Source organism: Lotus japonicus, chromosome 4, assembly GCF_012489685.1.
Source record: "Lotus japonicus ecotype B-129 chromosome 4, LjGifu_v1.2".
In the NCBI taxonomy this organism is placed as follows: domain Eukaryota; kingdom Viridiplantae; phylum Streptophyta; class Magnoliopsida; order Fabales; family Fabaceae; genus Lotus; species Lotus japonicus.
In genome coordinates this window covers 3,742,329-3,757,834 of record NC_080044.1, presented here as the reverse complement: position 1 = coordinate 3,757,834, position 15,506 = coordinate 3,742,329, and the positions used below count along the sequence as shown (strand labels likewise).

The following is a 15,506-nucleotide window of genomic DNA, read 5'->3' as shown; positions in this document are numbered from 1 at the left end:
TATGCTAACAATTAATTAGAAATTGTTTAAAACAAATACAACATTTTAGACCCAGAATAATAGTACCGGTAAAGCAAGCGGCCCAAATATAAAACCATGATTGTGATGGTGTAATGTTCTCAGAACTTTCACAACGTTTTAGAAAATCAAAAAGTGTATGTATTGTCACAAGATTCTTCATGTCCTACTCCCTTTTCAAACTATAATAAAATGGAACAAAACTCGTATGTTTCGTTTGACCGGTTTAGCATCCAAGTGGGTGATGGATCACTTTTCTGAATCCACATATATTGTAGTCGCTAGTCCCCTCCTATAAATACCCATTTTGCTGAGCTAAAATTTCAACACATTCAATTCGTCTTCTCTCTACTTCCTTTTATCTTAAAACACTCTTGTAGCTAGCTAGCACGCTTGTAAAAAAAAAAAAAACACTCTTGAAGCTAGCATCATGGGGAAGATAATGGAAGGACTGAAACCAGCATTACTCATGGTGTTTGTGCAGATTGCATATGCTGCAACGAATATCGTCTACAAGCTCGCCATAAATGATGGAATGAGCATGACGGTTGCTACTGCCTACCGCCTTATTTTCGCATCGACATGCACTATTCCACTTGCTCTTATCTTCGATAGGTAATTGTTGATGATTTTCCTCACACCTTTTATTTGCTTCCACACTGACTACACACTAATTAATATGAGACTTTGGTTTGGGAAATATTTTTCATTCATAGGTTTTTATTCATACGAAAATTTGGATTTTCAATGTTTCTCATTTTTAAGAATTTGGAGAAATTTCTTAACAACAAACTATGAGCATAATTTTTAAGAGTTTAATTTTCATGCTTAAATTTTCGTTACACTGAAATTTGATGGATATTATTCCACATCAATTTGAACAATTACACGATTTATTATTTTAATTAAATTTAAAATTTATTTTCTAACGTTATAAACCGTTAATAAATATCTGCGTAAAATAGTTTTGGTATTAACCGATATGTGCATTTCATAATTAATATTCTAGGATGTGAGAATCAGAGGAGTGCGATCTTGTAATAAATAATTTATTGGCTCATTAGTCTTACTCTTAAATAAAGTTAAACAACCTCAATATATATACAAATCCATAATTAGAAATCAAATCCATGCATATATGGTTAATTTGCTAGCCTTATGGTGTCCACGTACGAAGAATTATGTGTTCTTGTTGTTGTTGACTATCAATCGTCACAAATCATTAGCATTTGAATATATAATTCTACCAAAGTCCACTTGTTTAATCATAAAAGATATTCTAACTACTTGTTTTGATTCTATAGCTTTTGACCCATGAGACTCGCGCATTTGATAACAGGCAAAATGGTTTTGCCTTTTTTTCTCTTTCTATGCAGGAAGAAGAGCCAAAAATTACTTGGAGGGTGCTTGTTTTGGCATTTCTTTGTGGATGTTTGGGTACGTAAATTATTCACCTTATTATTTTCAGCCAATTTATAGTGTATATAATTGTTATAAGGTAATCAAATAACAATACACTAATTATAATATTCTATTTCAGGGGAAGTTTATTTCTAAACCTTTACGCTGTGGGTTTGGGCATGACTTCAGCAACGTTTATGTTGGCCGTGGTGAACCTTATTCCAGGCATTACCTTCATCTTGGCCACATGTTTCGGGTATATATATAAGAGTAGCATTCTTAATCTAAGTTAGATAACTTACATTAATATTAAATGATTATATAACTTACATTAATATACTTTTAATTTTCTGTAGATTGGAAAAATTAAATTTGGGAGCAGCAGCAGGTAAGGCCAAGGTGATAGGAACAATTGTTGGAATTAGTGGAGCAATGGTGTTGACCTTTCTCAAAGGGTTCGAAATCAATATTTTGTCTTCCAAAATTGACCTTATGCATCCACATCACGACCAAAATGGCAATATAGTGTCGCAACATGTCGACTTTAGCAATAAAGCATTGGGAATTCCTTGCGCCTTAGCAAGTTGCATCTCTTTCTCTTTGTGGTTAATCACTCAAGCGAAGATGAACCAAGAATACCCGAGCCCTCACTCAAGCTCAGCATTGATGTGTGTAATGGGAGCCTTACAATCCACTATTATTGCTCTTTGTTTTGAGAGGGATTGGAGTCAATGGAAGTTGGGTTTTGATATCAGACTTCTAACCGTGGCTTATTCGGTAATATGCTATCTAAGTTATTACAAGTTTTTTATATCTGTTGTGTATATTCTAAAGTTAATCAATTGAGTAATTTTTCATACAGGGAATTGTGGGCTCTGGTTTGGTGGTTATTGTTATTGCATGGTGTGTAAAGATGAGAGGCCCTCTATTCGCATCTATTTTCAATCCTCTACAACTTTTGCTTGTTGCCATCGCTGCTTACTTATTGTTGGATGAGAAGCTATATTTAGGAAGGTAGGGTCTAAATCTTGACATATATATAATCACATAATCACATTCATGTTTTTAATTTTATTTGGGGGTCATGATGAGTTGATTTGATTTGACTAAGTCTGGTTGTATGTTATGTAGTGTGCTTGGAGCAGTGCTGATTGTTATTGGCCTATACGCTGTGCTTTGGGGTAAGAGCAAAGAAATGAAAACGAAGACTCAGTTAATTCCAGTACAAAACACCACAGAGTCCCAAGTTATTGAAGTTTCTGTTAGCTCCACGCCCGTAAGTCAACATAAATGCGTCCACTGCAATCAATGTCAAGCTAGTGCAACCTCAAATGTTACCAATGACCAATCACTATCTATCGAATAATAGAAATGTGGATACTATGTTAACGATTCTTTTTCTAAACACCAATATGATGTAGACATTTAGAATGAGATAGAAAAAAGGAAGGAAATAAGTGATAGTATAGTATGTGATGTGATGTGAGTCATGTGACAAAGGAGATAAAGAAAAAAAAATTGATGTATGAAAGTGTTGTTACAAATTCTTGTATACATAATTCAAAATTCTTATGTTGTTACAATTTCTTGTATACATGATTCAAAATTCTTATGATTCAAAATTATTTACTGCGTCACAATCAAAATAAAATTTAAAAGGAAGGTAAAATTTAATTGGATATCTTTTTTGGTACATTAGTTGGAACTTTATACTTAAAAAACTTATATTTATATAATTAGGGAGTCGTTATTTATCTATTTTAACGTACAATTAGATTTTCTAATAATTAAATTAAGTTTTGAATTTTTTTTCCTCCATTTAATGGGCCTAGTAGACACAACAAGTTAAAACAAGATGTAAAAGGCCACTTAGCTCTAACTTTCCATCGGTGTTAAGGTCAACATTTAAAGGATGAAAGCTTAGTTTCCACCAGGTCGTTGCTAAATAAACGCTAATCAAGATAAAATTAACAATAGAATCAAAAGCAGAAATTAAATAACAACAATCTCTAAGAATTAATCTAAATAAGATCGAGCTGCCATTCTTCTTTCTCCCACCTCCGCCACCATTATAAAAATTGCCATTCTCATTTCCCGTCGAAAACTTAAAGTTTCCACGAGATGAGGAGATGGAGAAAGGGATGAGAGCTTGCCACCAACCCTTCACCTTCAAAATTCCAAGCCACCATGACTTACCCAAATTCGTTACCATCATGAAAAGATGCATCAAAATAAAGCTTGATGGTTCCCACTTCTGGTCTCCTGCATGTCGAATTCGCTACCTTGGGAGCACACTGACCACTTCCCATCTCCAATGGGCACACTGCCAAACATGCTACACGTCGGAGCACAACATAGATTGAGAATCCATGGCTCCATAAAATTGCATGTTTGAGAGCCCCCCAAATCGTGAAAATCAAGCTCTGAATTTGTGCCACAATCTGGCCATCCTTCTCCTTTAGAACAGCTATAGAATCTACCATGGATACAAAAGAATCGATGTGCAAAGACAATGGCGAGCCATACCATAAGACCCGAACAATTATTAATATTATGTTTTAATTATCATTAGTTGTTTTCGTTATCATAATGATAATTTTTGTGAAATTATGTGAATTTTGAGTATAATACTGTTTTACATGCTTCCTCTTCAAACAGACCCTCCCCAGACCGCCACTTGGGGAACAAAGCATCCACCGACATCCTATTTGCCTCCCTCTCTTCGAACTGTCTTCCCGCAGACCACCGATCAGAGACGAGCTCTGGGAAAAGAAATTCCTCCAGCGGCCTATCAACCTCTTCACAACACCTCTAAGATGCCAGAAACATGCAGTATTCTGCCACTGATAAATCACGCCTTCGTCGCACTCCGAGATTGCCCGAAACTACATCACACCACGAACCAGAAACCAGACTTGTCTCAATTTCCTTACCACTCATCTTCTGCGAACCAGATAAAGCTCCACTCTGACTAGGGGCCAAGGCCTTCGAGCTACAAGGTCGAACCAATCAACAGTGGGTTAATTCAATAAATTACTAACTTTAGTCTAGAAATAGTGTAGATATTATATATTTTATGTGTTTTACTCGGACTTTTTACGAAGAATTCAAGTATGATTCTCCTTAACCTCCGTCACTTTGCCCTAGCAAAGCTTAAAATCCAAATATTTATCTTGATATCACTATCAGGATTTGAAAAATAATTTTGTTATTTTTTTTTAAATTAGAAAGATAAATTGCACCCGCGAAGAATCAATCCCTAGAACTCCCTCTACCCAACTCATATATCTCTCAGTTTCTACCACTTGAGTTATTCTAGGGGGATATAATTTTTTTTATCTGATTTAGAGTCATGTCTTTTTTTTTCCTTAAATCATTTTTTCCATCAAAATGTGAAGCATCAAAGTAAAATAACTGAGTTTTCTTTAAAAAAAAAAAAGTAAAATAACTGAGCTTGCCCATGTAATGACTAATGACATGAGTGCCATGTACATCAGTACAATGTACATATATCATATATGCTCCTTCTGTAATTTCTGACAGGCTTGTAGAGTAAGAGCACACTGCCAAGTACAGAACGTGATATGCGCCACCCAATTAGCATCGCATATTCTTCATCCACAAGATCCGGTCGCGGGTCGCCACAGCCATTTTTTTTGTTTTTTTTGTTGGGGTTGACTTGTTGCCGTCACAGATGACTGAAAGTCTCAATTAATAGAAGAAGTATATGGCTGCGTCAAAGAATCAATTTTCGGTTGGCAATTGTTCACACAGAAAAATAAAATTGATAAAAATTAATAAAAAATATAATGGAAATTATTAACATAATATCCAAATTAAAATCAAAATGTGTGACTGAATTTTTGTTGAATCCAACCTAGATCTAAGTTAAAGTTAATTAACAGGTTAAAATACTGCTTCATAAAATCCACGTTAAACTCAACATCGCAATTACTATTATTCTATTTTTTTTGAAAGTGATTATCTTTCCTAAATATAACTCAATTTTAAATCAGAGTATTTCATTCTAACTATACTTCAAGTAATGAATTCTAAACAACATATATTTTTCTTTTTTTTGAAAAGAACAACATATATTTTTTAAATGAGGGAGTATGTTTTAGTAATTTTTCATCTTATAAGTCATCTTAGAATATCTTTTTTTTAACAACATTTTAGAATATCAATCAAATATTACATTTATTTATTACAAACTTAAGTCATTTTAATATCTAACACATAAGTCATTCTAATATCTATCACATAATAAGAAATTATTTTAGTTTTAAAAAAGTAGTTTAAGAAAGTTAATATTCTTTTCATTCAAAATTAGAGACTCTCTTAAGTCAATTGCGTTCATCATGTAATGAAATTAATTAATATATTGGTTATAAAAAAAATTTATACAACCTTCAACATTTACCTTTAATTAATGTATTAAGTAGTGTCAAGTCATTCCAAATCATTGTACCGTATGATACTTATTACCATGAATACACAACAACAAACGCAATATATTAATATTAATTTTGAAATACTTAAATATCGTTATATATCTTCAAATATTTTTTTGGGTAGTTTAGATATTCAATTAACTAAAATAATTTGGTTAGCAAACCTCTGAAATTTTGTGAGTGTAAAAATATTTAACAAAGCGTTTTGTGATTGTTCTTTGAAGTTTCACAATTTTTAAAAAATCAAAGTGTATCGTCTCAAATATTCTCACGTCCTCCTCCATTTTGAACATATAATAAAAATGGAACAAAACTCGCATTTTTCGTTTGACCGGTTACCACCTGAGTGTTAAAATATAAAGGGGTTTTGGTTGTTTCTCTTAATTTTAGAATTTCCAAGGTTGTTTGGAAATGTTTATGTCTCATATATGAGAAGGATGCTGTCCACAATAGAATTTTTTTTTAAATATTGTAAAAAAAAATAAATATTTACCAAAATATTGTATTTTGATAAATATTTATCAATCTATGGTAGTTTTGGCCATGTAGGATGTTTAGGTAATCACTTTTTGCAAAAACTCCTTGTACGAGGAGTTTTTTTTATGACAAAGACGTCTAGAAGTAAGAGTTTTCACAGTTAATAATTACATCATCATTATCTCGCCTAAAGACTCCTCAAGTGAGGAGTTTTGCTGTCACTTCAGACTCCTGGAATGAGGCACCATTATTTTCATAAATTTTCAAACATGTGGCACGAGTTAACTACTTTTCACGGCCCATAAGACTAAAAGTAAATCCACACACAAATCCAGTTGAAAACATGTAATCGTAGTTGTTTTTCCATTAAAACATATTCCAAATTACAACATAAAAATCATTACTATTGATACTTTAGGGTATCAAATACATAGATAGTTTCTATTGGAAAAACTTCCATGGTAATAATATACTCGTAGCCATTTATCTGAAACCGTTTTAAAAACTTATTCTAATTTATTTGTTGTTTTAAAAATTCAAGATAATAATATTAGTTGTCACTTTTTGATTGTATTTTTTTTCATCTATTTAATTTTATATGTTTTATTAAAAATAACACATTGAATATGATTGGATCATTTCACATATAAATGGGAGGAATGTAGTGATTTTTGTGGCTGCTTTATAGAGTGTTTAAGGTTGCCTAAGAGTATGTTTTGGGTCGTCAACCGTGGTAGTTTGAATATGCTTGGCACATTCTCTCTTCGGCTGATCACCTTTGTTTGATCAATTCGTCAAATTTAATTTAGATGGTAGTTTACCTCGTTTCACGTATTTGGAAAAAAAGACTCGTCGTATGAGAAGACTGATTTGATAGGAGAACTCCTCAAATGAAGAGTTTTTCTCAAAATAGTGGTGCTTCGTTCCAAGAGTCTGACGTGACAACATGACTCCTCACTTGAGGAGTCTTTATGCGACATAATGATGATATAATTATTGACTGTGAAAACTCTTACTTCTAGACGTCTTTGTCATAAACAAAACTTCTCATATGAGAAGTTTTTGCAAAAAGTGATCACCTAAGCATCTTACAGGGCCAAAACTACCATAGATTGGTAAATATTTATCAAAATACAATATTTTGGTAAATATTTATTTTTTTTACAATATTTGAAAAAAAATTTCCAATAACATCACTTTTAAATGGAAAAAATGGTAGTCTATTCAGTTTTTGAAAAAAAAAAAACGATAGCAATGAAGTGGTGATGGAGCAATTTTTTCAATCTGAATTAAGAGGGTGATGGAGCAGTTTTATGATTAAAGTACAAATCATTCTCTCTAGTCTCTCCTACATCAATAATGAAAGTTTGTTTGACCTAGGATAGGTTTTGGCTAAGAAAAGCTTTGACACTTATAAATTGTTTACTTGTGACGCACCTCACTTTTCAAATTTCTCAGGTACATTTATTTTGGTGATGATGGGTGATTTTCAAAAAATCTCTAATAATTTGGAAAACTTGATTTTTGTTCCTAGACTTTGTTAGTTTACTAATATAATCTCCGGGTGAGAAATTGGAGAGTTACACCCTCTAACATGGGCTCTGTGATCGCAATCGACACCTATGTGGGTCTACGCAACCTCAATCTCCACCTGGGCATCGAGAATTATGTCAACAACATTTTCATCTAGGTCTTCAACGAGCGACAACTACAGAACCAACCAAGCAGGGCTGACCCAAGGGCAAAACAACCCAAGTAAGGGCTTTAGGCAAAAAAAAATTACTAAGTTTTTAAAAGACCAATTTTTTTTTATACTAAGTTAAAAAGACCCCAAAAAAACCAAACATTAATACAGGTCCAACTTTCACCGGCTATACCAACGACTTGGAAGAAGAAATCCATGCCAAGATACGACCTCATCCCCCTTCTCTGCGCGACCTCATCCCCTTCTCTCATGTTGTGCCTCAAACCGTGAGATTCAACAAAATGTGAGATCCAACGACCTCATGTAACGGCACAAACTCGTCTTGTTTTCTGCGCCGCACCTTGAACTGGCTTTTCATTACCTTCAGAGGCCTATAATATTTTTGTTACAAAGGTTGAGGAAGAAGATGATAGCTGAGTTGTTAGATGAAGGTTAAATTTCTAGTTAGTGGGGTGATGAGGGCGAAGAAGTTGCTTGTTGAGGAAAGAGAAATTCATGTGGCAATAAGTGGTAATAATAGTGGGCCTCGCAGTGCCACGTCAATTAAAAAGTTCACCTAAGATAAGTGACTCAAACTTCATTTTCTCTCACGTGAGATCCAACAAAAGTATAAAAAAAAGGGTTAATGGTCGAATTGGTCCCTGTGTTTGTAGTAAATTTTGATTTTAGTCCTTCCCCGGAAAAAACTTGCCGATATCTCCCTGCAGTTGCAAGAATTTTGGTATTAGTCCTCGCCGGACCCAGTGGCAGCCCAGAGCTGACGTGGCTTTATCCACATCATTTTTAATTAAATTTTAATTTCCAGATATTTATTTTCTAATTAAAATAACAAATAGAAACTGAAAAAAATTCAAAAATTGAAATTAGTTTCATTAGAAAGAAAGATAAAAAAGAACCTAGAAACCCCAAAAAACGATAAAAAAATGATGTGGATAAAGCCACGTCAGCTCTGGCATGCTATTGGGCACTCTCGCCGGAGCTCCGTCCTCCGGCGAGGACTAATACCAAAATGCTTGCAACTGCAGGGAGATATCGGCAAGTTTTTTCCGGGGAGGGACTAAAATCAAAATTGACTACAAACACAGTGACCAATTTGACCATTAACCCTAAAAAAAACTATAACTAAAGTAAAATCTGCATAAGTCATTGTTTACTCTGTGTCTCTGTTTTTTTATGAACAAATAGAAATTCATGATCAATTTGAATTTAAATCTAATTGAGTTATTCTCATCGAAAACGTTTGACTGCCAAATCTTTTTTTTTTTGACAGAATTTGACTGCCAAATCTAATTTTATGATGAACGATATGAAAATATGATTCTAAAGTTAAGTTACTTAATATAAGAATCAAAGAATTGAGGAGATTAAAGATTAAAAAATAGAAAAGAAATGTAAGAAGAAATTGCAAATAAATCTTAAATTGAACTCAAATATAAATGAGCTTCAAAATAATCATATTCAAAATCTTATAAATGTTGTTTGTGACTTGAGTGTACGCTTATGCTCTTTTGAGTTTTTTCGAGCAACAAGTGTGAATATCTTCTATGTATAACACTTGTTTTCAGCACGCCTTCACTGTCTAATATGGTCTCTATGCTTCTTCTGACTTGTTCTTTTCCTTTCCACGATTTCAACCCATCTTGTTTTCCTGCTTAAAACAGTTCAAATCTGATTATCTTCAACACTCGTTTTTGAAGAACTAGCTAGACCCGGTTTGATCATAGCATTGGATCGGACCTGCTGATAAATCGGACTGACTCATGTTGACTTGATGAGTTGGCCCATTCAACTCGCTGACTCTACCAAACCTACTTGCTAAACACGCTGGAAATGAGTCAATGTAGTAAAAAGAATCAAAATGTTCTGCGCGAGGATTCAAACCTGGTTTGTCCGACATGAAGTGCTTCAATCATATAACATTTACGGCTGCTCCCTTATTTCCATTTTATCATATTCTTTTGTGATAGACTTGAAGAAAAAAAATGATAAATGCACTTATATTAAAAAATATTAAGATATATTTATTTCCAGTCAAACCAGTGACACATCAATTAGTATAGGCGATGACCGAATTGAGTTTGAAAACCATACAATTTTAGAGAAATAATGTCTGGCCCTAATCTTTGAGAACGCAGACGTTATTAAAATAGCATATTTGAGAACATCAATTTTAATTAGGCAACAAATTAAAAATTACTCTCTCCCTTCTAAAATTATTATAGTATAAGGTTTTGCACACAGTTTAAGAGCTCAATATTAAGTAAATATTTTGACCAAAATGTTCCTATTTAACTTTATCCATGTCATTTATTCTTCCACAATTTTCACAATGAACTATCATTTGGTCTACACATCTTAACCGAGACATTTAATCAATGGGGTATTAGGGAAAAAACATGGTGTCCCCGATTGATAGCTCAAGTGGTAAGAGCTAGGCACATAAGAGTTGGGTGGGACGAAGTGTGCAGGGTTCAGGGTTCGAACTCTGAGGATGACTAATTTACTAACATTACTAACAACTAACATTTGCCTATTAAAAAAACATAAAAATTTGGCGGAAAGAAAGTGGAATACTAAAAAGTGGGTTCAATTAGTATGTGATAATTATCATGAGATATTATTATTCGTGGAATACTAAGAAGTATAAACACTGTAACTATAATTTGGGTACTAAAGGCGGCAATAAGTTCAACCATAGCAAGATCCTATCGAGTCGCCACAGAACCCACTAAAAACAGAGACCCTTCTCAACAGAGAGAAACCACAAGATCAACAACAAGATGACACCAAACAGAAACCAGCCAGCTGCAAATCGTTGATATCGGGTTAGGCCGACACCTCAATGAACCAGCTTCCTCGTCAAACAGGAAAACATAAAACAAATAGCCATCGAGCCAGACTGGAAATCGGTGAAGCAGGATAACAAATCAAAACTAGGTGAGAGATTAAGAAATATCTCTAGAGATTGACAATAATGATAACAATTGTTTGGATAGAAATAATCATCTCTAAATCTTTCCACCTCAAATCTAGGTGAAATTTTATGCTAATAACTGTTTATGAATTGTTTATAACCTATGTGTCATTTTAGACTTACAATGATAATACTGGTAAGTAACCCAAATATAAAACTGTCTATAAAAAAAAAAAACAAATATAAAACCATGATTGAGATGGGGTTATGTTCTCGGAAGTTTCACAATGTTATAGAAAATCAAAGTGTATGTATTGTCACAAGATTCTTCATGTCCTGCTCCATTTTTCAAACTATAATAAAAATGGAACAAAACTCGTATCTTTCGTTTGACCCGTTTAGCTAGCATCCGAGCCTGTTAAAATATAGGTAACCGCGCGAGTGGGTGATGGATCACTTTTCTGAATCCACATATATTGTAGTCGCTAGTCCCCTCCTATAAATACCCATTTTGCTGAGCTACAATTTCAACACATTCAATTCGTCTTCTCTGTACTTCCTTTTATCTTAAAACACTCTTCTAGCTAGCTAGCACGCTTATAAAAAAAAAAACACTCTTGAAGCTAGCATCATGGGGAAGATAATGGAAGGACTGAAACCAGCACTACTCATGGTGTTTGTGCAGATTGCATATGCTGCAGTGAATATCGTCTACAAGCTCGCCATTAATGATGGAATGAGCATGACAGTCGCCACTGCCTACCGGCTAATTTTCGCATCAGCTTGCACGGTTCCACTTGCTCTTATCTTTGATAGGTAATTGTTGATGATTTTCCTCGCGCATTTTATTTGCTCTCACACTTAGTCATTTAAACAACTCCTATTACTACTCACTAATATGATACATTGCTAGAAATATTTTCCATTCATGGGATTTTATCTATCTATACGAAAATGTTAAATTTGTACATTCAATTTCTAGCGTGTTTAACTTATTATATTTTTTTTCTTGAAATTTAGGAGAGAATTATTTAAAAACCAATATATATGTCCTTAATTTTAAAAGCATGTAGTATTTTTTAAGAGTTTAATTTTTATACACGGTCATGAGTTTGAACAGTTACATGATTCAGTAATTATTTTAGTTAAATTTAAGATTTATTTTTCTGTTGTGATAAACAATAATTATAAATTAGTGTAATTTCTTACATTAGTAGTACATATACATGAAATCCAAGGAAATGCATATTTAGCCAGAAATCAAATCCATGCATGGTTTGCTAGCTGTCCACGTACGAAGAATTATTGTGTCTTCAGCTGTTGTTGGACCATCAATCGTCACATAATCATTAGCGTGTTTGAATATATAAATCTACCAAAGTCCACTTCTTTAATCATAAAAGATATTCTTACTATTTGTTTATTTTGATTCTATAGCCTTTGACCATGAGACTCACGCATTTGAATAGCGAGGCTAAAATGATTTTGCCTTTTTTTTCTCTTTCTATGCAGGAAGAAGAGGCCAAAAATTACTTGGAGGGTGCTTGTTTTGGCATTTCTTTGTGGAATGTTTGGGTACGTAAATTATTCACCTTATTATTTTCAGCCAATTTATAGTGTATATAATTGTTATAAGGTAATCAAATAACAATACACTAATTATAATATTCTATTTCAGGGGAAGTTTATTTCTAAACCTTTACGCTGTGGGTTTGGGCATGACATCAGCAACGTTTATGTTGGCCGTGGTGAACCTTATTCCAGGCATTACCTTCATCTTGGCCACATGTTTCGGGTATATATATAAGAGTAGCATTTTTAATCTAAGTTACATAACTTACATTAATATTAAATGATTATATAACGTACATTAATATACTTAATTTTAATTTTCTGTAGATTGGAAAAATTAAATTTGGGAGCAGCAGCAGGTAAGGCCAAGGTGATAGGAACAATTGTTGGAATTAGTGGAGCAATGGTGTTGACCTTTCTCAAAGGGTTCGAAATCAATATTTTGTCCTCCAAACTTGACCTTATGCATCCGCATCATGACCAAAGTGGCCATATAGTGTCGCAACATGTCGACTTTAGCAACAAAGCATTAGGGATTCCTTGCGCCTTAGCAAGTTGCATCTCTTTCTCTTTGTGGTTAATCACTCAAGCGAAGATGAACCAAGAATACCCGAGCCCTCACTCAAGCTCAGCATTGATGTGTATAATGGGTGCCTTACAATCCACTATTATTGCTCTTTGTTTTGAGAGGGATTGGAGTCAATGGAAGTTGGGGTTCGATATCAGACTTCTAACCGTGGCTTATTCGGTAATATGCTATCTAAGTTATTACAAGTTTTTTATATCTGTTGTGTATATTCTAAAGTTAACCAATTGAGTAATTTTTCATACAGGGAATTGTGGGCTCTGGTTTGGTGGTTATTGTTATTGCATGGTGTGTAAAGATGAGAGGCCCTCTATTCGCGTCTATTTTCAATCCTCTACAACTCTTGCTTGTCGCCATCGCTGCTTACTTATTGTTGGATGAGAAGTTATATTTAGGAAGGTAGAGTATAAATCTTGACATATATATTCACATATTCATGTTTTTAATTTTTTATTTGGTGGTCATGATGAGTTGACTTGATTTGACTAAGTTTCGTTGTTTCATTGTATGTTATGTAGTGTGCTTGGAGCAGTGCTGATTGTTATTGGCCTATACGCTGTACTTTGGGGTAAGAGCAAAGAAATGAAAACGAAGACTCAGTTAATGCCAGTACAAAACACCACAGAGTCCCAAGTTATTGAGGTTGCTGTTATTTCCACGCCCGTAAATCAACATAAATGCGTCCACTGCAATCAGTGTCAAGTTAGTGCAACGTCGAATGTTGCTGATGACCAATCACTCTCTATCGAAAAATGAAAAATGGATATTTTTTTTAGAAAAGTGGATATTATGTTTATTTATTCTTTCGATAAGCCAAAAAAAAGTGGATATTATGTAAACGATTATTTTTGTGAATTATGTAGACATGAAGAGAAGAGAAATAAATTATGGATACTAATTATATGTGATCGATGTGATAAAGAAAAATTAAATAAATGATGTATATGAGTTCTGCTACTATTTTGTTGTACATGATTAATTCAAAACTCTTATATAAATTTTGCCACATCACAATTGAAGTAAAAGTAAAAAAGAATAAGGTAAATTTTAATTGGATATCCTTATAAATTACTAAAATTGTTTATGTAACTACGATGTGGCTATTCAAATCTTTTAACAATTATAAGTAAATGAGGTTTTTATTTTTTTAACTCACAAGAAATGGGCCAAGCTAGCCAACACAACAAGATACAAATTGAATAAAAAGGCCATTTAGAGGATGAAAGGTTAGTTTCGGCCCCCTCAAATTGTTGACCATCGTTGACAAAAAAAAAACAAAAATTGTTGACTATAAAATCCATCATTAGAATAGCCAAACCCAAATTAGTGTTGGTTAGACATGTTAACTGTTAAGTCTCAACCACGAGTAATTAAAAATACCTTAGTCTATTTGAGGATTACACAAGACAAAGGTTTAAATATAAATATTAGGTATATTATTGAATTTGTATCTTATGAGAAAGATGTATTTATGTGAGAATATGACAATAAATTCCTATCGTTAAATCTAATCATGAATTGTCCATATTAGAACATGAAATCATGTGACTATTTAAAGTGATTACATAATTATTAGTTTATTTTAATCTAAACCATTCGTTTTTTTTTTTGGTAAGCCAAAAAATTGTATTCAAAAATAGCACAAGGGGTGCTAAACCCAAATACAAGAAAAGAAAGAGAGAAAAATAAAGAAAGAAAGAAAGAAAAAAAATAAACAAAGTTTAAAGAACCTGTTGAAAGATTTTTTACCACTCTACGTTCGAATCTCTCAAGACTCAATTGTAGTATAGTAAAGGGTTTTGTCGTATCCACTGGGAGGTGTAATACTTATGCCGTTCAATAGCTAACAAACTCAAATGATGGTTAACAGAGATATTAGGGGTTTGTTTAAGAACATGAAAATATAAAGAAAGCAGATAAAGTAATTGGATTCACCAAGGTAGATAGTTTTGCTGGGATTAGAGTTTCGTTGTTTGACCTCTATGTATTCTATTGATTCACATACAAATATCGTTCTATGCAATTGATTCCTCTCACCATTTCTTATCTTACTACCCAGTCCCCCGGTGTAGAAGATTATCAACTCCCTATATTAACCTTCAATCCCTTGATCGATTAACAATAGTGAGTAGCATTAAGCATGGATGTTTGAATAGACTAATGATCTAACCCTATCCCTAGACTTTAGAATTATTTGATGATTTTACCTAATTCAGATTTAAATAGTTAGTTCCCACCATCCTATTAAATCTTAATTCATGTTCTAGGTGATCAATTCAAAACAAGCATGAAACATAAGGTAAGAATCATTGAATCATGGAAAAGAAACATATGATTAACTCTAGTTCAGACTCAAGATCATGTGAGTTCCCTACAAAA

The 15,506-nt window shown here is 33.3% G+C and overlaps 1 protein-coding gene across 2 annotated transcripts; it reads left to right on the top strand.

Moving 5' to 3' along the window:
- Positions 1–341: 341 nt before the first annotated feature.
- Positions 342–13,907, top strand: LOC130714214 (WAT1-related protein At1g68170-like). 2 transcript variants are annotated; one of them, XM_057564106.1, is made up of 6 exons: positions 342–633; positions 12,482–12,544; positions 12,648–12,764; positions 12,869–13,289; positions 13,375–13,526; positions 13,646–13,907. In XM_057564106.1, exons 1-6 carry the CDS (start codon positions 449–451, stop codon positions 13,881–13,883), a joined length of 1,176 nt encoding a protein of 391 aa, XP_057420089.1. In that variant the 5' UTR covers positions 342–448; the 3' UTR covers positions 13,884–13,907. The 2 variants fall into 2 exon arrangements, with proteins under 2 accessions (XP_057420089.1, XP_057420088.1); XM_057564105.1 differs by lacking the exon at positions 342–633 and adding an exon at positions 11,408–11,785.
- Positions 13,908–15,506: the final 1,599 nt, after the last annotated feature.

What these genes read in the sequence shown, in the direction of transcription:
- LOC130714214 (XM_057564106.1), top strand. Translation starts at nt 449, where the DNA reads ATGGGGAAGATAATGGAAGGACTGAAACCAGCATTACTCATGGTGTTT. An exon ending in ATCTTGGCCACATGTTTCGG is followed by an intron (nt 12,765 to 12,868) that starts GTATATATATAA and finishes AATTTTCTGTAG; the next exon opens with ATTGGAAAAATTAAATTTGG. An exon ending in GAGAAGTTATATTTAGGAAG is followed by an intron (nt 13,527 to 13,645) that starts GTAGAGTATAAA and finishes TATGTTATGTAG; the next exon opens with TGTGCTTGGAGCAGTGCTGA.